This window comes from Pelodiscus sinensis, chromosome 28 (genome assembly GCF_049634645.1).
Source record: "Pelodiscus sinensis isolate JC-2024 chromosome 28, ASM4963464v1, whole genome shotgun sequence".
NCBI lineage: Eukaryota > Metazoa > Chordata > Testudines > Trionychidae > Pelodiscus > Pelodiscus sinensis.
Window position 1 is genome coordinate 3,735,467 of NC_134738.1, and position 22,987 is coordinate 3,758,453.

Here is a 22,987-nt window from a genome sequence, read left to right on the forward strand (position 1 = left end):
TAATATTTCCAATCTGTATTAAACTGTACACCAAAGAATTTTTTTTGCCAATTATCATACAGCAAAACATGTCAGTAAGGGCACATATTAGATTCCAGATGAAAAGCCAAACGCGTCGATAAAGGAACGAGATCCCAAACATAAGAGGTTAATGTCTCGCATACTACCGTCAGCTACTCCAGAATGAAAGCCTAAAGTCTTTCACTCCAAGGCAGAAAATCCAGCTTGTTAGCACTTAATGCTGATTGCTAATCTAACACATCAGAGAGTTAGACTGCACGAAGAGTATTAGAAAGCGGGAACAGGGCCTAATACTTGCTTATCTCCATTTCTTCTCTCGAGACTAACAGACACTGGGACAGAACCAACGGGGGAAAGAAGAGTCACAGTTTGGCATCTGACAGGAACAAAGTGTCACACTTGTGGCTGGCATTCAGGGATGCTACACAACAGGTCATCTCCGGACTTCATGGGGATGTGAACTTTGACCCGAGTTAAACTTGCTATGACTTTCTAGGGAGAAGTCAGGCAGCAGCAATGAGAAGTTATGGAGATGGAGAGAAGATTCTTCGAGGCATCACTTGAATCCTAACAGGGAGGCATTTGGATCCCAACTTGGCCCATCTCCAGGGGTGTTTGAAGGACGGAATGAGGACCCGGGCCTGGCAAGGTTCTAAGTGTTTTCTTGCCCAGTGCGGTCTCCGGGGTACCCTGCCCCACATGCCTGGGAACAGGCCTGCCGCTCCTGAAGCACAATCCTTGCAGGACGCTTTTCGTCGCTAGTTCTCAAAGCGGTTGACAGAGATACGGTCCATTTCATCATTCCCGGTCTACAGACTGGGAAACGGACCTAGAAAGGGGATGCAGCCGTCCCCCAGCTAAGAAGCCCCACGTGGAGTGTCTCTAGATTGGTTACGCTCAGTACCAGTTCCGGTACTCCTACCGCAGGAATTAATCTACCGAGGGACTCCCAGGCTAGAAGCAGGACAGGGCCGTTCCATCTCTCCAGCTGGGTGTCAACCCACCAGAAGCGGCCTCACCTGGGCAGCACAGCTGAGCTAGGGGACTTTCCTACTGCTCGAGTCCTCCATAAGAAATGACCCTCTTACGTCCACATTGAGCGATTACCGAAGCAGAACAAAGCCCAGCCTTAGTGCCCGTTTGGAACCGTAGGAAAACAAAGGGTCGCATTTCTCCCCACACCCATTACATTTTGTCCCTTGGAAGATTTAACCCACTGTTTATGGCAACTGCGCAACTGAAACCAGTTTCCTCTCGAGCGCACGGCCTGCTGTGGGGCTGCTCCTCACTCCCGTGCTAACCTGGAGTGGCTGCACCACAGGGGAGGTCCCATTTTGAGGGACCCATCCTGAGGTCCCATTTCATGATGCTCTCGGCACACGGGAGGCCCAGTGCGGTGAGGACGCAACTGTAAAGGGAGCTCAGTGCGAGCCTGAGGCCCCCTGCGGCTTAACAAACGTGCTGATCTACAGCCCACTGCAATCCATGGGGCACTTATCAGCTGTGGAGGGCACAGAGAAGGGGGGAAGTTTTTGGGGATCCGAGTTTGGCACGAGCTTCCTTTCCAGGGCTCTCCAGTCACCCCCATCCCCTGGCCAAGCCTCAGGGCCACAGCTGTCGTCATGAACCTCACTGGAAGGGTCGCAGAGGGACTGATTATTGGAGCAGATAATCCTTGTAGTGTTGGCTTTTTCTTTTCTTTTCCTTTCAATCCAAATTAATCCTCCCTCCCCCTGAATCTCACCATCCCCCGACACCAGAGGGGTGGCAGAGACCTCGTGCGTCCGAGAGGAGATGACCACCCTCACCGCCACTACTGAAAATCACTTTGGCCGGTGGAAATCGTTTGCTACGGAGGAAAAGCTTCCCTCGGCCTACAAGTTCGATCTTCCCTGGCAAAGAGGTGGGTTAAGGCAGTGGGATTATCGAAGATCCATCAGCGCCACGTCTCTCTCAGCTATCGACACATGAGTGCAGCTCTGAAAGAAAGAGGAAAGTTGTTCAAACATCCCCATCCCTTGCAGCCCATCGACCCTACGCCTATGGCCCTGACTGGACGATCCCCGTCAGCGGAGGCGAGTCTTACATCACCTTCTGTGAGGTCAGGCAGCCCCATTGTACAATCTGGAGGGAAGACCCCGGTACATTAAGTGACTTGGCCAAGGTCCCACAGGGAGTCCGAGGCTGAAGCAGGATCTGAACCCAGGTCTGTCTGGTCCAAGTCCAGTGTCCTACTCATCAACCCATCCCTTCTGCCAGGAATAAGTTCTACTTTGCACTTAAAGCACCCGCCATCGGTAGATGCTGAAGTATTTACAAATCGGAGGCAGCATTTTCTAGCTGGAGTACTGAGACGCAGAGGGGATGAAGTGACTTGCCCAAGGTCAAACAGCAAGTCATTGGCAGAGTTGGCAGTAGAGCCCTGATGCCCCGAGTCCCTATTTTCTGTCCACTGGGTCATGGTGCCTCCCTTAGAGGAGGGGCAAGACAGCCTGAGACACAGGAACAAGCTCTAGAGTTAAAGCTGCTCCGTGGACAAACCTGACGACCGCCCCCGTTAGCAAGGCGTTCAAAGCGCTCTCACCACGGCCTCAGCAGGACGGCTACTTGCCAACGGCCAGCACGCCAATCAGGGTGTGAAACAGAACCCAGGAGTCCAGCTCCCCCCCAGCCCTGCATTTATTATCCCAGACCAGGCTCCCACATGTTCCATGGGGGGGCGTCACCGCCCCTTCCTCCCCCCGACTGCAGCCCAGCCCTGCAGCATCGCTAAGACGTAGGGATCCATTGAACAAGCTGCCGTTCTCAGTGGCCCTTCTCTTCAGGTACTTACGGTGAAGAGGGGTGGATCTTTGCTGTGCGGATGAAAGCCCTTCTGCCGGCAGGAAGAGATCGTCTCCAGGCCATGGTCCGTCAGCTTGAAGAATCCCGTCCTGCAGAGATACGCTGCTTTGAGCGACTCGTTTTCCTACCGACGTCTTAACGACAAAGCCCACAGACACCAGCCCCTCCCCCTCGTGCTTTACTGTGTCCTAGGTGGATCCCGGTAGCACCAACGGTCTGTCTACACTGCCCTGGAAACCCTGACTCCATTCTGGGCCCGGCCTCCCCTGCCATCCACACACTAACCTCCCTGCCTCTGGTCAGGGAGCACTGGAAGCCCTAGGGCCACCCGGAGGGGCGGGTTTGAGCCGCCGAGACACAGGGCCGAGCTCTCATAGTGCAGGGCGGAGGCAGCTCAAGCTGCAGACCCACGTCAGAAGCTTGGTACAGGGCAGGGTGAGCGCATTCACCAGCTGTAGGACAAAGGGGTTGCCCAGGTTTACGATGCCATGTTTCCTGCTCTGCTCTGCCCTGATAAGGGCCCGGTTGGAGTGTTGCGTCCAGGTCTGGGCACCATGGTTCAAGAAAGATGGAGGCATTGGAGAAGGCCCAGAGAAGAGCAACGAGAATGATGAAAGGCCTAGAGAACAGGACCTAGGAGGGAAGGCTGAAAGAACTGGGCTTGTTTAGTTTGGAAAGGAGAAGACAGAACGGGGACATGATAGCGGTTTTCAACTACCTAAAAGGGTGTTACAAGGAGGAGGAAGAAAAATTGTTCTTCTGGGCCTCTGAGGACAGGACAAGGAGCAAGGGGCTTCAATTGCAGCAAGGGAGGTTTAGGTTGGACATTAGGAAAAACTTCCTCACTGTCAGGGTGGTTAAGAACTGAAAAATTGCCTAGAAGGTTGTGGAATCGCCATCACTGGAGACGGTTAAGAGCAGGCTGGACAGACACCTGTCAGGGACGATCTAGACGGTGCTTGGTCCTGCCGTAGGGCCGGGGATGGGACTTGCCCTCTCGAGGGCCCGTCCAGTTCTAGGATTCTATGCAGCGCGGACGCTCAGAGACGGTCCTGGAAACACGCAGTCCACAGACCTACCCCGAGGAGCCTCCGCTGCAGTGAAGGCTCCATGGAAACAGACCCCGCCCCGCCCCAGCGCTTGCAGCCCACACAGATGAAAGAGGAATCCTCCCAGTTGCACCGATGGGGACAAGGGGCCAGAGAGAGGGGGCAGGTCCAATGGGGCGTGTGTAGCTGGGCTGGGGACGGACCCTAGAGCTCTGCAATCTCACTCCAGAGCCCTATGCCCGAGCCCCCACCCCCAATGCCACCGTGTGATTCCGTAGGAGCTTCCAGCCAGTTCCAGCGAGACCTATGGGGGGGATTTGCACAAGCCGCTTCCCAGTCACGCCGGTTTCTAGGAGACATGGGCACAGAAGGCCTCCTGCCCATGCGACGCGGCATTTGCGCTGGGACAACTGGGGGGGGGAGGGGGGAGGACGCGATTGGACTGATACAGCTGGATCTAGTGTGGATACTGTTCTAGGATTAGGAAGGTTTCTCTAACTGCATCCACATAGGGGGTTGTGGCTATTTTAACTGACCCTGCGAAAGCAGCCCAGCTTGGGTGTGGAGACACGGCCTACCAGGACTGCCGGCGCGGACCATCTTCGTACAGCCCCCAGCACAACCGGGTCCTGCTCCGTGCTGGTGGCTCCAAGGCACTACCGTAATATACCTAATAAACAGCACTTGGGAAAAGCCCCTCTTGTCATCTTCCCGTAACACTGCCCAGGAACATAATGCCTGGGGAGCAAACGCACTCTGGTACTTACTCCTGGTATTTTGGCGAGCACACGATGGCTATGGACTCGGCTAGCATCATCTGGTAGGAGCAGTGCGTGTGCAGGTCCACGCTGGAAAGGAAAGCTGTTTGTGTTGGGTGAGTCTAAACGGACACAGACAAAGGAAAGGGTTAAGAAGCCAGGCCACAGATCAACCGGCAGCAACTACTAACAAAGGGCAGGTTTTCTGTTCCATGATCTCGATCAGCAGAGCAGGACCGCGCTAAACCTTAAGAATATCTGACCGGCCAAACACCCACTTCAAACTACGCCCCCCTTCTTTGTCTGATGGTAGACCGAGAAAGACACAGAGAAGGGGGTAGGCTGCCGAGGAAACCCTGTACCTCAGTGAGCTCTGAGACACAACTACAAGCTCTAATGTTCGCACCTTCACATGTGAATCCTCACACATATTAACAAAATGCAGCCCCTTCTGGGGTGGCAGCGGTTAGCTGTTTAATTCAGCAGCCATAGTAAAAGGGGTGAGATTCTAGGATCCAGACATGACTGCAGGGGCCACACAAAGAAATGGGTCAGTTAGAATTTGGCCCAAGCCTTGGATCTGACCCCTTAGCTCTTCCAAAACAGTCCTGGGGTCCGTCAGGACCTTTGGTTTTGTCTCTCATCCTGGCATCCTTAATTGGAACGTCTAAAACAATGAAAATCGGTTGGCGTCAGGTGGACTGAATGGGATTAGAACAACTCTCCCAACCCTCGCTCTTCCCTAGAGGAAAAGGCAGGTGCTCTCTGCAGGTCCCCTGGCTCTTGGAGAGAGAGAGGGAGGACGTTGGGAAGCTAGTGCCCTGGGGGCTTCCCGGCCTCTCTCCAGTAGTTGCCAGAGTTGGCAAGGCAGCTGCCCCATTGGAAACAGTGTCCCGCAGCTCAAGGTGTTTTGCTTGGTGTTGGGCACTGCTTCCGAGGCGGAGGGAGCCCAGACTGGGCCCTGCAGGAGGGGGATCTGGAGCTGGCTCGCCGGGGCGGGGGCAGCATATGGATGCCTGGAAGCAAAGCTGAGGAAAGCACTGTCCCGGGGAACTGCCAGCCGGGTTAAGCAGAGGCACCCGGCTCAGAGCTGGAGCTTCCGCAGGGAAGTTGAGCATCTGGGACAGAACACGCAGCTTAAGCGCGCCGGGAGGGGGAACCTTCCACTCAAGACCAAATGTTAAAGGGGCAGCACCCACATCCCTGAAGGGGGGAAGGGTGAGATCCAGAGAAGGGAAGGAACTTGCCCAAGATTTTGTTTCTGTGCACAGCCCGTTTGGGGCAAAGTAACGACTTAAAGGGGGCGGGGGGCTGCCAATAGGGTTTGCCAGATGGGATCAGAGCACGAACCACCTGGGCCAGCGTCTCACCTCCAGCTGCGGCACAAGAAGAAACCCCACAGAGGATGCTCCCCCACAACCCTATCCCCTCTCCAGCGCATCTGCCAGGCCAGGCCCGCTGGCTCCCGGCAGCACTTACGTGGATCCAGCCCAGCGTGATGAGGTCGGCCTGGTCCTGAATCAGGAACAGTTCCTCCTCGTTCTCCGTGTTGCAGTAATCGGGGCCTCCGTGTTGCTTGGGGACGATGACGTGCGTGATCGTGAACGCGTTCCGCAGCTGGAAGACAGCGGGGGAGGGGGGTTTACAGGGCAGGGTGGTCACAAGAGGACAGGGCTCAACTGCTCTCCAAGGCCGCTGAAGGCAGGAGACGACGTAATGGGCAGCCAGGGACATTTAGGCTGGATGTCAGGGAAAGCTGTCTGGGGCGTTAAGCTCTGGAAGGGGTTACCAAGGGAGGCCGTGCGTTTTTAAGAACATGATGGTCTAGGGCAGTGTTGCTTAAACATTTTAAGGCTGAGGAACACCAAATCATTTTTTTTTTTTAAATGGGGATTTTTTTTGTTGAGCCAAAAAAAAGTTGTCTGCCCCTTTAAGGGCGGCCATTTAAACTGTTGTTCTCTGCGGCACACCACCGACTTAAGAAACACTGGTCTAGGCTGACTTGGTCCCGCCTCAGTGCAGAGGGCTGGGCTAGGTGACTTCTTCCAGCCTGGCATTTCTGTGATTCCATGTGTGATCCCACGGGGCAGTGGATGCTGGACAGAGCAACCCAGCAGGGCACTGGTAGGTTTCCATGAGGTTGCACAAGGCCCTAGGCCTTTTTACGGGCCCGACCCCGGAGCAGAGGCCTAGTGTCCTTTTGCCAGAGTGCTAGGCAGCCAGAAAGCTTCGGCACGCACCCTATTGTAAAAACCTTCCCGTCGCACCCCACCAGAACGCCTGGACATTAAGCTGGACGAAGTTATCAACGGGATGAGGAGAAGCGGTCACCAAGGGGCTGCACCCGATGCTCCAGGAGGAACAGGCCACTCCCGGGTCCCCCAGAAACCTTGTCATTTTGAGGTTGTCAGTTTGACTCTAGCCCACACAGGGACTGACTGGGTGGGGCTGAGCTCCCAGCGCCGGTGGAATGAATGGAAAGCCACGTCCTGTGCCGTCCTGGACGTGAGAGTGAGCAGGGCCAACCTCAGTCCCGTGCAACGCCAATTTCAAAAGCAACATAGGAGCCGGCTTTAGAGCCAGCGCCGGACAAAGCCACAGCGGTTTGTCTGGGAGGCCAAGGGGCCAAAGGAGCAACACGTTATCGACATGGCTTTGCCATCGGATGCCAGCTTACCAGCTTCCCGCAGAGGATGCCACACGTCTCCACGCCCCTGGCTGTGTTGGCATCGGCTACCTGGAGGAATTTAGAGCACAGCTCCTTGGGGATGACGACATGGCGAAGGCCCTCGATGGTCATGTCTGCGGGGACAGGAAGGCCAGCTGTGAACACAAGGCAAGATTTACTGCCACGTACATCAGGAGAAGTTAATACCCCAGGAGGAGGAGAAATCATCTCGGCCCCAAATGCTCAGGGCCGAGGTTTAAAAATAAAACGAGGGTCACAGCGCTGCACTTTGTGAAGCATGGCTGCTCCTTAGCGCCTGCATAGCCGTGCTGAGCCCTCTCCCAGGGCTTTCCAAAGGCAGATCAACGTTCTCCTCCCCACTGTGGAGATGGGAAAGAGGGGCACAGAGATGGGGAGAGGCCTTCCTACAGCGATGGGGCCAGGAACAGAAGGCAGGTGTGGATAAATCACATTGTTGTGAAGGAGTGACGGCCAGTTGCCATCGCTCCGGGAGCAGGTCGGGCAGCCCAGTAAGTCTCAAATTGACTCTCTTTAAAATGGGAAGTTACAAAAAAAAAAAAAAAAAAAAAAAAAAAAAAAAGGAAAAACGTCCTGGGTTTCCCTGCTGCTCTGGTAACGAGAGCAGCGCCCCACAGCCGTGACCAACAGGGTTAACACCATCTAGACAACAGCATGCTGGGCCCCACCGCCACCTCACACTCGCGTGACTCCACTGAAGTGCCTCCCAGTTCGCATGCACAGGAAGGCTCGGTAACATCTCCTCCCATCTGTGCCCTGAAACAGAGGTACCTGCCTGAGAGCCTTTCTGGGGATGCTGTCAAGATGGAGGGAGAAGCCAAAGGGAAACAAACGGCAAAGCAGCACCGACTTGGCTCCAAAGTTTGATCTCTGGTCACTGGGGATTCCCACCAGTGGCCGAGAGGAGACTCCGGCCCGTGATCGGAGCGCGGCTACGGCCTGTAGGTGGGTGCAGCTAGAGCTCAGTCCTGCGAGGAGCTGAAAGCTGGCGCTCACCCCTGCAAAGCACTTTGCTTGAAGCGGAACAGGCCTATTGATGGGCTGTGTTGGAGCAGGGGCCAGAGGGCTCAGCCACTTCCAGGTTCAAATGCCGAGGCCTCTTAAGGGGGAAGAAGCTATTTAGGGTTACTGCAGAGACCCTCTTGGGCAGCACAAGCAGCCACCACCATTACCAGCTGCTCTTCCGGGGCAGGCGCAAAGGGACGGGTCCTGAATACATTATGTGCACGTGTGTTTGGTTAGTTTCTTGAGTCTGACACCATTTGTGACACCTCTAATTCCAGCTTCCAGACAGAATACAGCCAGAATACAGCCACCAGTGGCACCGAGGGGGGAGGTTAACGCCCGCGACACCGACGGGGGAGGGGGAAGGTTAACGCCCGCGACACCGACCGGGGAGGGGGAAGGTTAACGCCCGCGACACCGACGGGGGAGGGGGAAGGTTAACGCCCGCAACACCGACGGGGGAGGGGGAAGGTTAACGCCCGCAACACCGACGGGGGAGGGGGAAGGTTAACGCCCGCAACACCGACGGGGGAGGGGGAAGGTTAACGCCCGCAACACCGACCGGGGAGGGGGAAGGTTAACGCCCGCAACACCGACCGGGGAGGGGGAAGGTTAACGCCCGCAACACCGACCGGGGAGGGGGAAGGTTAACGCCTGCGACACCGACCGGGGAGGTTAATTCCAAATGTACTAACTGGTTTCTGGGCTCCCCAAAGCTCCGGGTTTCAGAGATCTGTCCACCACCGGCAGCTTTGGCAGCACCGCCTCTGCGACTGGGCCGGCAGGCAGAATCTTTGGGGTTAAGTCAGTTGGGGGCTTTTCCACCCCTGGGATCAGAGGCCCCCCCAGAGACTCAGGAGTTAGGTCAGGCTTCCCGAACTCCTGCAGGATTCTCAGCCGTTCCTTCTCCAGCTCCTTGCGTCGGATCAGCTCCTCGAAGGCATGAAATTGCTCCTGCTCCGCCTGCTGCTGCTTCATCTGGGCGACTCTTTGCCTCTCCTCCTCTAGCTGCTGCTGCAGAGCCAGGTTACGGGCAAACTCCTCCTGCTCCTTCTTCTGCAAGGGGAGACAGGCAGGGACAAGGGACAGGTCACTGGGGCTCCCGGCACTGACAGGGTAACGGAGCAAGGCACAGTCAATCCCATAGACCACGGGCGGGAACCTCTCTCCAGCCGGGGGCCACCAACCCACAGAAAGTAAAGATCGGTCAGACGCCACACCCAAGCAAGAAGCAACAGCAGCAGCCAAAACCCCCCGAAACTCCAACTTGGCTCTCAGCAAGCAAAAACCAAAACACCTCACTGACCTGGCTCCTGACTGAGAAGCGCACCCCCCCCCCACACCCCCAAAAGAAAAAACTCTCATGCCATGGTGCGGGGGAAGATTCAGAGGGGAGAGCAGGGGTGCAGAGACTTGCTGCGGCCGGATCAAAGCAAGCTGGGGTAAGCCCCCCCCCCCGGATTATCCCCCCCCAGAAGGAATTCTCCGTACATGAGCTTTCCTTCTACATGAGCTGCCACACACAGCCACACCCCGCAGGGGCAAGCCATGCTCAACAAGTGCAGGCGGCCACTGGAGCTTTGGCCCATGGATCCCAGCTGGCTGCCACATCCAGCTTCAAGCCAGCTCTGATCCCCGTTGCGTGAAGCGCGTCTGGACTAGGGATGTGAACGTTTAACTGCTTAATGGGTGGAGGCTGGAGCAGCTCCCTGCCTGCCGTGGGAAGAACGGCTGCTCCAGCACCACAGGGGGCCTGGGCTCCCCATGGGTGGGGGCTGCTCCGGCCCCCTACCTGCTCCCCTTTAATTAGTTAACGGGTTAAATAATGTTTAACCAGTTAACCGCTCCAACGGGATTTTACATCCCTCGTCTGAGCTGAGCGGTATCGGTCTGAACACGCCGATCAGACAATGAGGCTGAGGGGAGAGGGGGGCAGATGGGGTAACAAAAAATCGGATGTGTGCAATTCTTAACGGCCGTCACCTGGCAGCTTTCTCCCTGCCTCCCAGCCAAGGGGAGGCTTGAGGAGCGACCTGCGGGAGAAGGAGGCTGGGCTGATGGACTCCGCAGGGGAGTTTTTCCTCCCGGCGTGAGGGCCCGGCAGGGAGGACACACAGAGGTGACGTTGGAAGAAGCCGCGAGTCTCCCAGGACGAGGCAGCCGCAACGCGCACACGGCGAGTTCGCTCCCAGCGCCGTGACAACGCGACCTCGCGCAACCCGGCTCCCAGCCCCCGGCTCTCCTTGGCGGCACAGACGTTTCGTCACTTGCCTTTCGCTCGCTGTACTCCGCATACTCCCGGCTGTACCTCTGCAGCAGCTCCTTCTTCAGCTCCTCCGCGCGGGGGAACGCCACTTCCTTGAGTTTCTGGAGGGAGGGGAAAGGAGGACGAGGTCACGAGGGCAGCCGGCCTAGATGGGGGCAGGCGCCCAGCACCGAGCCAAAGCACATTGCGCTCCCGGCTGCGCTGCAGGAAGGGGCGTTGGGAGAGGTGAAGCTACAGGCTGGGACAGGGAGGCAGGAGTCTGCGAAAGGAGCACTCAACCCAGAGATGTGACTGGAGTGGCAGCGTCCTGCTGGTGCGTCCCCCCACAGCCCAGCGGGATCACATGCTGGCAGAGCGAGGATGCAGGGGCCTCATTTCCCACCCCCTAACTGGCTGCTGGATGGGGAGGGGGCATCCATGCTTCCTGCCCCAATGGGCACAGTGAGAACCAGACCTGTGCAGCTGCACCCCAAGGAGCTGCACGAGGCTGGGGAGGAGACAGGCCCCGATTAGAGGGTCTCTATCCATAGGCGCTGTGGCCTGAGCACAAGACCGGCACTCGGAAAGTCCCGTGTGCCAACCCTGGCTGCACTGCTGGGCCATTGCAGAGACTTGTCATTTGGGGCCCTACTCAGAGGTGCAAAGCCAGCGCCGGGCAACCTGGGCTAGTGGGTGGGCTGCACGAGGGCCTCCTCCATCTCAGCGGCTGCACGATGGCTGTCACCAGGACGGGCTCCTGGGACCGGGCAGCCGCGCTCACGGAGCTAGAATTAGTGGGCTCGGCCCACTGACCCGTGGCAGCGCTGTGATTGGCCGCAGAGGAAGCGCTCGCAGTCACGGTGAGCAATCCGCATGCACCCCACTTCCCGGGCCCGGCTTCACGCGTCACAGGTCGGAAAAAAATGATGCAGACGGAAACCAGTGAAATCCGGCACCTCGGCAACGGTAAACGAAACATCTGTGGCCTCACACAGGAGCCTGCTGGCTGCCCGCAGGCCGACCACGGTGCTGCGTGCTCTGAATTCAACAGCACGCGGGGATCACCGAGTCGGCCGTTCCTTCCCCCCGCCTCAGAGCCAAAACGTAGGAGCATCCGTGCTCAAGACTCATTGAGCGCAGGCTTCACAACAGCCAACAGTACTCAGGTGCCGATCGGGGCTTGTCTCCACTGGCAAGTGACTGCGCTGACACTCTGCCGCGCTCCGGGAGTGATCCCCCCCCCCTTAGCGAGAGCGTTTCGGTGCCATCACTTGCCAGTGTAGCTGGGTTCCCAGCCCTGGGAGCTACGCCCCTCACGTTTTCCTAAAGCACAGGGAGACCCCTCCCCCATGCTGGCGCCGTGACCCCGCTGGTGGGTGCTGGCCCCAAGCGTGGACAAGGCCTTGGGGGGATGAACAGGCACCGATGTAAGAACACGGGCCAATGAACACCGAGGAGCGAGAGGAGAGCACGGCAACCCACGGACCACAACACCGGAAGAGCTAGGCTGAACGTCGGGAAAGACCCTTTCTAACAAGCCCTGCCCACCTGGGATCACCTCCCACGGGGAGGGGTAGGAGCCCCGTTCCGTCAGCGAGCAAGGGGCAGGCAGGACAACCCCACTGAGTGTAGCACAGGGAACAGGGTTGCAAGTCTGGCCGATAATGAGGAAACGGTACGTGAACTACAACTCCCATAAGGCACTGGGGGAGGATTTCCAAATCACACAGAAGCTGTTCTAGCTCCCTAATCAATTCCCATTTGGGGCTTTTCAGTAGTGAAGTTTCCGACCAAAATAAATGGCAGTTTTCCACAGAAACCACCTCTCCCTTTCCCTGACCAGTGAACAGGGAATAACCCAGCAGTGGGAGGGTGACCGGTCACGTGACCTTCCAGGTGCTTTTCTAGCTCCAACATCTAAGATCTAAATCAGTGGTTCTTAACCTTACTGCAGCCTGCACCCCTTTGGTTCTCACACCCCTTAGTAAAAATCATTGAAGTAGGTCAGCTCTTTAAACCTAAGGAAGATCATAAAAATCTGGCATGTCTCGCACCCCCCGAAAGGGCATCTCACACCCCCACAGGGTGTGCGCACCCCAGGTTAAGAACCACTGATCTAAACGGTTTCCCATAGAAATCCCTGAGCGCGCCTCTCGGGAACACCGCTTGGAGCGGTGACTCACCTTCACCGTGTCTTTCTTCTCAGGGAGGACGGCGGTTTTGTAATCACGGTGCTTCGGCAGCTTCTCTAGAAACAGCCTGAAAGGCAGAGCAGAAAGATGGCGTTTCCAGACAGTGGCTGCGAGGCGCAGGAAGGGGAGGGAGGACAGCAGCGGTCATACCATGACACAGAGCGGCTCTCTCCGTTCCCAGCTGCTGTGCCCCGCGCGTGTGCTCAAGAACAGTGCGGAGCTTGGTCGTTCCTCATCACTAGAAATGTCCAAAGACTAGCCTCCTCCCCAGCTCTCTGGGATAGAGACCCCCTTTGTACAGCACCTGGCACGCTGAACTCTATGCTCTCAAAGCGCCCGGTCATGGACCAGGGCACCCCTGTTCCTGCTGCTGTATAAACACTCCCAGTCACTCCGCAATAACAACAACGTCCATTAAATGACGACAATGGACAACAACTTCCTTTAAAACTGGAGTGGAATGAAACAGCCCAAGAATACAGCAGAGTAGTCACGGTGGCCCTGGTTCAGGGCGACACGCAAGCACGGACGCTGTTCCACTGAAATCAGTGAGGTTCACGATCTCCCTAACTCGGGGCCTGCAACAGGGAACGAAACCATCTGTGCAGCAGCTGTAGAATCAGCTGATTTTTCCATTCACTGACTGGAATGAAAATTAGCTGAGAACCAGGAAGAGAGAGGAAGTGAAGAGAACAGGACAATTATTGACTGACCCAGCCCATCATCCAGTCCAAGCTGCCAGCAGCCCCGGGACACCCAGAGCATGGGGTTATGTCCCTGACCATACAGGCTAACTGCCAATTCTTTGGAGCCCAGTTATACTTTTGGTCTAAGCAAGGAGTTCCGCAGGGCGGTTGTGCATCAGTGGTGACTGGCAGATACTCAGACGAGGGACAGAAAGGACTAAGCAGTGGTGCAAGGAAATGTGGTACAAAGAAACAAGTGGACCCGACCGGACCTCCTTAGAATCAGAGCTGGCAGGCTGGTCCCAAAGATGACCAAGGAATGGCACACAAGCCATAGGAGCAGAGGGCTGAGGGAACTGGGTGTGTTTAGTTTGGAAAAGAGGAGATTAAGTGGAGGTGGGATACTTGAAAGGCTGCCATAAAAGAGGTGGAGAAAAGTTGTCCCCTTGCCAGACGGCAAGAGAGGCGCTGGGTTCAAACTATAGCATGGCACAGAGGTTCTTACACTTAGCAACCCAAGGACCCCCCTTCTGGCCAGTGCTTCTCTATGGGGTGAAACAGCTGTCCTGCAGAGCACAGGAGGCACTGGGGGAAGGGAGGGGGGGAGCTGACTTGCAGACCCCCTGGAGTACCCTCCTGGACCCCCATGGGTCTGCGGACCTCAGTGAGAGCCGCTGGTATAGCTGATAGGGATGTGACAATGTACTCTCACATGTGGCCCGCCCACCACGCTGCTGCCCCTGTATCAGAGGGACATGGGAGCTGATGCTCACGGGGAGCTGGCCTGCCTCTACAGACTGAGGTTTGTGCTTCGGCGCTGAAGCCGGCCGTGGGGACATTCTGGCTCGGACTCTGAGACCCAGACCCCCAGGTTCCAGCACATACAGAGATAGCTACACAGTCGGTTTCCATGTGCAGGGCAAGCCGGAGTCTGGAGAGAGAGGCTGGGACGTGCTGCCCTGGGGGGCTGGTATCTTGCTCTGGAGGTGTACTGATAAGGCCAAGGGGCAGGCGAGGGCCCTGGAATCAGCTGCCAACAACGGCGTTGCCTGCAAAGGGTGAAGCTGCTGCTTTGCTCCCGGGCAATATGGCCAGAAGCAGAGATCAGGAGCAGAGATCAGAGTTCCAGGGGCCTGGCAGCGGGATACAGAGTCTGTCCCTCCCTCCCTCTCACTCGCCAGCCAGAATCCAAGCCAGGCCAACCAGAACTCCAAATCCCTTGCCACCGCCTGGTTTACACTGGTGACCTCAGTCCATCGCCCCTAAAGTGTAAGTCGCCCTCCAGCTGGGACCGTCCATCCGCAGGCTCAGCAGAGAGGCCGAGAACGGAACGTACCAAGAACTCCGCGTGAGATCAGGTGGCCCAGGCAGCCCCATGCCCTCCACCAGCTGGGCTGGGAGCACCATTTGCCCTGGGCAGGTGGGAGCGCACCCTTCTCTGGAGCCACGTAGGCCCCGGCAGAACTGCACTGAATCCATTGGTGGACCAGGATTCCAACGGCAAACCCGGGTGTGGGACGCGGACGCGGAACCACCGTTAACAGGAGCGGCTTGGCCTCCCTCGCGGGGCGCGTGCACATATCAGAAGGGGGCGAGTCAGCCATGGCCTCCAAGCCAATAGATCGGATTGGGGATTTGAAATGCTGGAGCCCAACAGAGAGGCCCTCCCCAGAAAGGCTTCTCTGGGGACCAGCGAGGATCTCTGAACGTAAAAGCACCAGCCACCACTGCGCGTGCTACAGGCCTAACGGCAGAGACAGCAGCTGCCTGCGATCCAGCCATGGGGGGCTGGGCGGGGAGGGGAGCAGACACACGGCCCCACCGTGTCAGCAGGAGCTACACACGGCTACAAGTCAAAGGCAGGACAGTCAAGAGTTAAGGCTCCTACAGCGCAGAGCCAATCACAAGCTTCTCCTCTCCCCGTGCACACCCAGTCTCCAACTTCTATGTAAGTGCTCCCAGGCCTGGGTCTGCCCGGAGGGGAGAGGGCTGAGAGCTGCACATCCGTCAAAGCATGGACCCGCCCCCCGCATTGCAGATCTCCCCACGGCCTAAGGGCTTGGGGAAAGCAAGGCCGCGAGTCTGAGCGCCCCACCCCCGAGGCAGGATGCAGCGCTCTCCCAGGGAATGGAGCGGCCCTGGACTGAGTGGGCATTTCAGCCCCGATCCAGCCCAAGACTAGAGTGGGGAGGTGCCCGATCCTGAGACTGCTCTGTGCCAGGGCAGCCCCCGGCAAGGCAGAAACACTCTGCTCTAGCTTGTGCCCGTCGCCAAAGGCAGCCAGAGACTTGCTCGGACCCAGGGACGTCAGTCCACACTGCCTCCCCTCCCCCAAGCTGCGGGAAGGGGATGGGGGTCAGAGTCACACCAGCGCGCTCCACCCGGGGCGCCCTGTCCGGAGGGCAGCCTGGGGCCCGAGACGTACTTGTGCGATTAGAGAAATGGAATCGAGCCAATGCGTGCGCTGCTGTGGGTACCTGGCTAGAGCAGTCACACCCCTCACATCCCATTGGTTCTGGGACACACTGCTCCCTAGCAATGCAAATTCTGGGTACCACCGACAGGACTGCTGGAACGGGGGAGTCCAGCCCAGTAACGGGGAGTGCAGGGGTGATTCATTTGGTTCAAGGCCAGAAAGGACCATTAAGATCCTCCACTCGGTGCATCCCCTCCCCAGGCCAGAGATCACCTTGTGACTGTTTCCTCAAGCCCCTCACTCCCGCTTGGGCGAGATCAGATCTTTCCACAGGTTGGTTCTCAGCCTGAGCGCCAAGGCAAATCGCCTGCCACGAGGGAAGTCGTGTTGATGGCTCATTACTCTCGTGACAAACGCGCGACTCACTGCTAGCCTGGCCTGGCCTCGCAGCTGCCTCCAACCCGCATCTCGCTCTGCCTTCGCCTGCTGGATTAGCTGACACAGGAGCGAATGCAGAAGGCTAAACTGGGGCATCTTTACCACAATGCAAGCGCCGAGGAACCCCACTGAAGTCAATGGAGCCATTTCAGAACAGCACCGAAGCAGGCGAGACCAAGAGACCAGATCTTATTGTCAGAGATGCTAAAACAGCCCTGCCCGGAAATCAAATCTAGGTCGCGTGAAAGGCTGTTTTCACTGCACAAGCATCAGGGACAGCAGACTGCGGGAACCCAGCTCTCCCTGCCCAGAGCTTTCAGGGACATGTCAACGCCACATGAACCTGGAGGCTCCTGCAGGGGGAACCCACCGTCTGTTCCCATTACGAGGGAGAAGCGATTAGAACATTTGTTTAGCTAAGGGAGCTTTACGCAGCAGCGTGCAAGGGACGGAGCTGGAAAGATTCCACTTGCTTTTACACTCACCAGCCTCCCCCAGAGCTCACAGCCATGTCCATAAAAGCTCAGGAAGGGGCACCGGGGGGAAAGAGGCTGGAGTCCAGGCTAATCAGAGAAAAATGCATTGAATGTAATGAGGTCAGGTGAAGGAAATTGTACAGAGGCAAGTGCCGGCAGGACAAGGAGTTGCACGGCGGGTAACCACCACGCGCTGGGGGAACGGGCCCTCTCTTTGAAATCCCTCATTCGACTCAGGGACGTGCATAAATAAATGGAAGTTGGAGTTTGCAAAGGAGCCTAACCCCCTTAGGCACCTGAGAGAATCCCCTCGATCACACGCTCCAGAGAGCTGCCTCCACAGGCCAGCCTGACACCGCTCGAGAGAACGGCAAAGCTAAGCAGGGCCCGGCTGGGTTAGCAAGCAGATGGGAGGCGCCCAAGCAGCAGGCAGGGCTCTGCAGGAAGAGGAAGGGACTATTCAAAGCTAAGTCCCCGATGGCAGGGAGGCTCCGTCCTAAAGCCCAGACCGCAGGCTCTGGTGCTGGTTTCCACTCACAGGGACGGCTCAGTGCCTCGCGGGAGCAAGCGCTCAGCACACGTCCAGACTGACCCAGCGTCCCCAGGGAGGCACTGATAAGGGCACAGTCTTTCAGGTAAGTCTCTAGCTCTTGGCAGAAATCCCAGGCACTCCCAGAAGGTGTATTGCCGGCACAGGGTTAAGCAGCTGCCAGCTTTCTCTCCAGCGCCGAGAGAAGCCATCGCCCAACAGCGAGATGTTTGGAAACCTCCATGGCAAGAGGTGCTCTGCAGGGCGCGAGATGGCCTTTGCCCCTCTGTATGGCTTGGCAGCAAGGGGGGAGCTGGTGGCATCTCAAGATGGGGCCAAGGAAGAAGGTCTCCCTGCCAATCCAGAGCAGAGAGTAAGGATCACAATGCACCAGGCTCAAAAAAGGGGTGCAAAGACCACCCAGCCTATCCAGGGGAGGCACCATTATGTTTCACACCAGATGGCTGCCATGCAGAGTACAGTCTTGACAGGTCAGGGACATAACCGAGTCCAACCTGTGACTTTAAAGGGAACATTTTAACCCTGTAACAGGCTTGCAGCATTTGCCGGACACGTTCCGCCTTATTGGTAGGTGCTGAGAGGGTGAAATGGGTTCACGGAGGCAGAGGACTCGTGATCCCCACCTCACTGTAGGGAGAAGGGATCTAGCATGCGCGCCAAGCAGTCCTGAAGGAGGAGCATGAGCATCAGGCCAGACAGAGAGACTGCTTTTAAGTGGAATTTTCCGATAGTTCATTTCTTTGCCAACAAAAGCAAACCCCAGGAAGGGGTAAACCAACTCCCTGCCGTGCGTGGACCTTCTGGGAAAGGCCCCTGCTCACAGACCCGGTTTCCTGGCAGCAGGATGAGCAAAGGCCAAGCACCTCAGCAGCAGAACATTCAGCACTTGAGTAATGAGGAGAGGGCATTTCCCAGATGACCTGGGACAGCGATAAGCACTCACCCCAATCTCAACTCTGCCCCAAGCAGAGCTACACCGCAGTCACAGACGAGGTAAGTTACTCTCGAGCGCTATTCCCCCCTGCTATTCCTCCAACGAAGGAAGCCCCAACACCCAACCCTGTCCTAAAGCCCAGAACACAGGCTCTGTTGCTGGCTTCTACTCGTTGGCCAGTAACGCAGGGATGTAAAATCCTGTTTTATCGGTTAACTGGTTAACTCAGGCCTGGGCAAAATACGGCCCACGGGCTGCATCCGGCCCACCAAGCCACCGGATCCAGCCCACAGAGCTAGTGGGGAACCCCAGGCAGGCTCCCCTGCTTGCCCTGCACACCGCTCAGAAACCCGGTCAGAGAAGCTCCTGTCCACGGTGCTGGAGCAGTCCCTGCCTGTGGCAGACAGAGAACTGCTCCAGCCCCCACAGTTTAAATATTCACAGCCCTAGTCAGAGGTGAATGAACATCCAAAGCGAAGGAGAAAGGCATTAACAGGGCAAAGGAGCAGGAGAGAATTGCTTTAGGGTAAAGGGGTATTGTCCGAGACAGGGGCCTGGCATTGAGCGAGGAGGGGCAAACGGGGGGAGTGGCAAAGGAGCGATAAAGCAACCACACATCCGTTCAGCTCTCAGGGTTAACTCAAGCTTCCCGGTGATAGAGAATGCTTCTAGCCTAGATGGTTCGGGAGATGTCGGGCTTTAAAGCTGACCACTTCTCCCTTAGTCTAACCAATCAACAATACCCATACTTGGCACGTATGTAATGCTTCTCATTCATTGCAAAGATGGGAAAGTGCTCTCAACCCATTCTTCAGATGGGGAAACTGAGGCAGGGCAGGGGCTTGCCCAAGGTCTCGCAGGGAGCAAGTGGCAAAACCTGGAATCCCAGCTTTCCCAACTCCTAATCCAGTGATTTATCTGGATTATAATGTACAAGACAATATGCCAACACCCCCAAAGAGCATAAAGTGAGCTGTCCCAATGCAAAGCAAAGGAGCCCTTACGTGATATACTTGTTGTACAGTATGAAGGCGCGCTCAATGTTGCCTTCTTCGGAATAAATTGTCGCCATGCGGATGATTTCGACCCCAGAGCGGTAGTACCGTCGTGGCGGGACATCCTCATTCACCTCCACAGAGCTCCCCATCTGGGTCAGCCTCCTGACGCGCTCCTCCGGAAGGAGGCTGACATCTGTGTGGTCCGGCATAAGGGCCAATGGGCTAGAGAGAGAATAAACCCAATGCATGAACTAGACGTTAGCCAGGCCTAGTCTCTTATATGCAGGTGATCCAAGGAGGTGGGAAAGGCTTTCCAAGGAAAGGAGAACGTGTGTGGGCTGATCAGTCCTCAAGGAGGAGCCCTAGGAATAGCACAGCTCCCTTCAGAGCTTCGCTTTTCAGGGACATGCATTTTGGATTTGGGGGCAGGAATTCATTTAGGATTATCTGACCCTCGATTCAAATTATCTGTGATTTCAGGGGAATCAGGTGGAGGCCTCAATTTCCCCCATGTCAGGATATTTGTCGAGGCACCTTTTTAAACAGCTCACCAATCGTGTTTTAACACACTTGACGAAGTGTCACCTATTCCCACCTGCTTTAAGAAATTAGCATCTGATACAGGTAAGTGATACGTTCTCACCCGGATCCGATTCCATGGCAATCACTGCCACAGAATACACGATACCTAAACAGCAGCAAGAATCAGCAGAATTTCCCTCTAACTACCAGAAAGCACAGTACCCTATCCAACTCACTCCGCACCAGATCCCACCTGGCTCCTGCAAACATCCTCTTCACCCTAATGGTGCCAGATTCCTCTCTTCAATCACATTATTGAGTGACCTTCCTCCTTTCTGGTTCCCAATGATAATTTCAGGAGTCTGAGGCAGGCTGCAAGCACAGAGCACTACAAAGAATACAGGAAGCAAGGTAGAATGGAATGCTTTCATACAAGAATTCTTACCTGTGTCACCTTCCTGTTGATGGAGACCTCACCCCGTTGGAGAGCAGAAAGGGCCAGCCACCTGAATTACTAAAAGCAGACAGTTTCCAGGGATCACCCACTGGGAATTAGACAGTTTATGGGTTAAACCTTCAGTGAAATCATAGTGTTGAATCTGTAACATCCTGTAAATCCCTCAGCAAGGAGACTGCCACAATCACTGCATTATGGTTTCTTGCATCCTCCTACTAAACAAGGGGAAAGGTCTTGATTAGAGACAACCGGACCTGGGGAACCCTAAGAGTTGGAGGCAAAAGAAGTTGCATTTTTTCCAGCTTTACTGTTGAGGGCCTCAGCTCCTGCCGTTCGTAACCCTCAGCCTGCCAAAATTCCTAGTGAACAATGGGAACTGTTCCTAAATAAGAGCGGTAGGAGTTGGCCCTGAATAAACATCTTATACGCTGATAAACATAAGACAGGTGGAAGACACTTACATGCCATAAGGCTGCTCAGGGCTGAGCTCCATCACACCAGAACAAGGGAAGATCACTGTTCAGGAGCAGAGAGGAACCATCTGTCCCTCTCCTGCTCAGCATCTACTTAGAGTGAAATCACTAGTGGTCTAATTCCCATCAGCACCTTGCGAGCTGCAGATAGATCAGGTCTTTCATCCAACTTTGCCAAAGGAGGAGTCTCAATTCACTGAAAGCCTCCCTCCCCCGCACGTGAATCGCCCCTGCCCCACTGAGCTACAGTTCTGGAGCCACCCACCACGAGCAGGCGAGGGGTTTGTCCCGGGGCTGCAAGAGGTCGCGTCCGGCTCCCGGCTCTCTGCTCTCTCGCCAGGCTTGCCCAGCTAGCCCCATGCGAACGCAGCTTGCGCAGCCCAGGCACGGGGCAGGCACAGGAGCAAGCCCCCAGGCTGGGGGGCCCGAACTGCCGCCTGTCCCGGTTTTCCCTTGGGGGGGCAGCCCCCCCCGCCTGTCCCGGTTTCCCCCTGGGGGGGGCAGCTCCCCCCCGCCTGTCCCGGTTTTCCCTTGGGGGGGGCAGCTCCCCCCCGCCTGTCCCGGTTTTCCCTTGGGGGGGCAGCCCCCCCCATAGAAATCTGAAAAGCTGCTGGGCCGCCCTTCCAGTGAGGGGGGCGCCTACCCGGGGGGGGGGGGGCTCGGGCTACCGCACCCCGCCCCTCAGACTCGCCCAGGCCCTTGGCCCAGGCTGGGGGCTATAGGCAGCCCCCCCCCACGCCTCGCAAGGCAGCACGAGGGGGGGGCCAGTCGCAGACGGGCCGGCCCCGCCCCCTAGGAACAGGGCGGGGGGGGGGGGGGTCTCGCGCCTCCCGCAGCCCAGAGGCGGAGGCGGGGGCGGGGCGGGGCAGGGGCGGGGTCTGCTCAGCGCCCCCCCCCCCCCGCGGACAGGGCCCGACCTGCAGCGCGCGGCTCCCGGAGGCAGCTGCTGACCCGCGGAAGGGGGGGGCCCGGCGCCAGCAGGGCTACTTCCGGGTGGGCGGGCTTCCCTCAGCCTCGCTCTGGACTACGGGCCCCGCCCCTGCGGAATAAGCTCTATGCTGGCCTGCGGCCGGCTGCCCGGCCTCGCTCCCAACGGCCAATCAGACGGCTTCTCCACATCCGGGCCTCCTCATGGAGCCGCCGACATCCGGTTTGGCGACTCGGCCTCTTCCCCTCTCGCCGAAACTGACGTCACCGGCCGGCCCGGAAGTCCTGGGAGGCCGCCATCTTGGTACAGGCAGGGGGCAGGAAATGAAATCATAACAGGCATCACGCGATGTGAGGGGAGGGGCAAGTTCTTAAAGGGGCCGCGGCCCTTCCAGGGAGGCAGGTGCTGCTCCTGCCCAGATCACTCTCCAGTGGCAACCTCACTGCCTGCAACAGCCCCCCCCCCCCCCGCACTCAGGCAGCAGGGGCTGCCCCCCCCCTCTAGAAACCCTGGATTCCACTCCAGCCCCGAGCCAGGTAGCAGGGCAAGGCCTGGTCCTACCCCCCCCCATACTGCCGCTGAGGGCAACATGAGCATCGTATTCAGTACAGAACAGACTAGCCCCTAGCTCAGTAAAACGCATGGGAAAGATTGTAGCACAAGACACAGATTGCACGCGAGAGACACGCCCACTCGATTTGTACCATACTGAGCCACTAAAAATGTGCATGCTGAATTCGCCCCAGGCCCTGGACACATTCTTTCCTTGAAAGGGAGGGCAGTGTCGGTCACAATGGCTTAAAGCTCATCAGGGACGTGTCATTTACAAAAATGCAGATTTTTTAAAAATTGTATCATGCTCTTATAACATAATCCTATTTTCCTACATCAGTGGTCTCCAACCTTTTTACACCCAAGATCACTTTTTAAATGACAGAACAAGCCAAGATCTACTGCCCCGCCCTTTCCTTGAAGCCCCACCCTCTCTATTCTCCTCCTCTCCATCACTTGCTATCCCCAACCCTTATACTGCTGGGTTTTTCCCTCAATTCTTCTGTAGGAAGAAATTTCCAACATTTGGCCTGTCTAGACTGGATCAAATGTCAGAAAACCCCTTTCTTTTGGAAGCCCCCTTATTCCTCATGGAAAGAGGAATATAGGGGTGACCGAAAGATCATGTTTACTTTTCCACTAAAAGAAGTGGAAGAACAAATGCATCCCTGGATGCAGAAGAGTTTTTCTGAGATCTCTCCAGAATCCTGAAAAACTCCTGCAGTCGAGCCTTACC

The 22,987-nt window shown here is 56.8% G+C and overlaps 1 protein-coding gene across 6 annotated transcripts; it reads right to left on the minus strand.

The window, feature by feature from the left end:
- Positions 1–21,889, minus strand: STAMBP (STAM binding protein). 6 transcript variants are annotated; one of them, XM_075910632.1, is made up of 11 exons: positions 21,689–21,889; positions 20,287–20,355; positions 19,326–19,541; positions 12,813–12,888; positions 10,656–10,751; positions 9,080–9,440; positions 7,350–7,495; positions 6,152–6,289; positions 4,682–4,794; positions 2,855–2,954; positions 1–2,000 (listed from the first exon to the last, which is right to left on the minus strand). In XM_075910632.1, the coding sequence occupies exons 3-11, from the start codon at positions 19,526–19,528 to the stop codon at positions 1,944–1,946; spliced, it is 1,290 nt and encodes a 429-aa protein (XP_075766747.1). In that variant the 5' UTR covers positions 19,529–19,541; positions 20,287–20,355; positions 21,689–21,889; the 3' UTR covers positions 1–1,943. The 6 variants fall into 6 exon arrangements, with proteins under 6 accessions (XP_075766747.1, XP_075766746.1, XP_075766745.1 ...); XM_075910631.1 differs by having other exon boundaries at positions 20,287–20,510; positions 21,689–21,888; XM_075910630.1 differs by having other exon boundaries at positions 20,287–20,513; positions 21,689–21,888.
- Between the last annotated feature and the right edge of the window lie 1,098 nt (positions 21,890–22,987).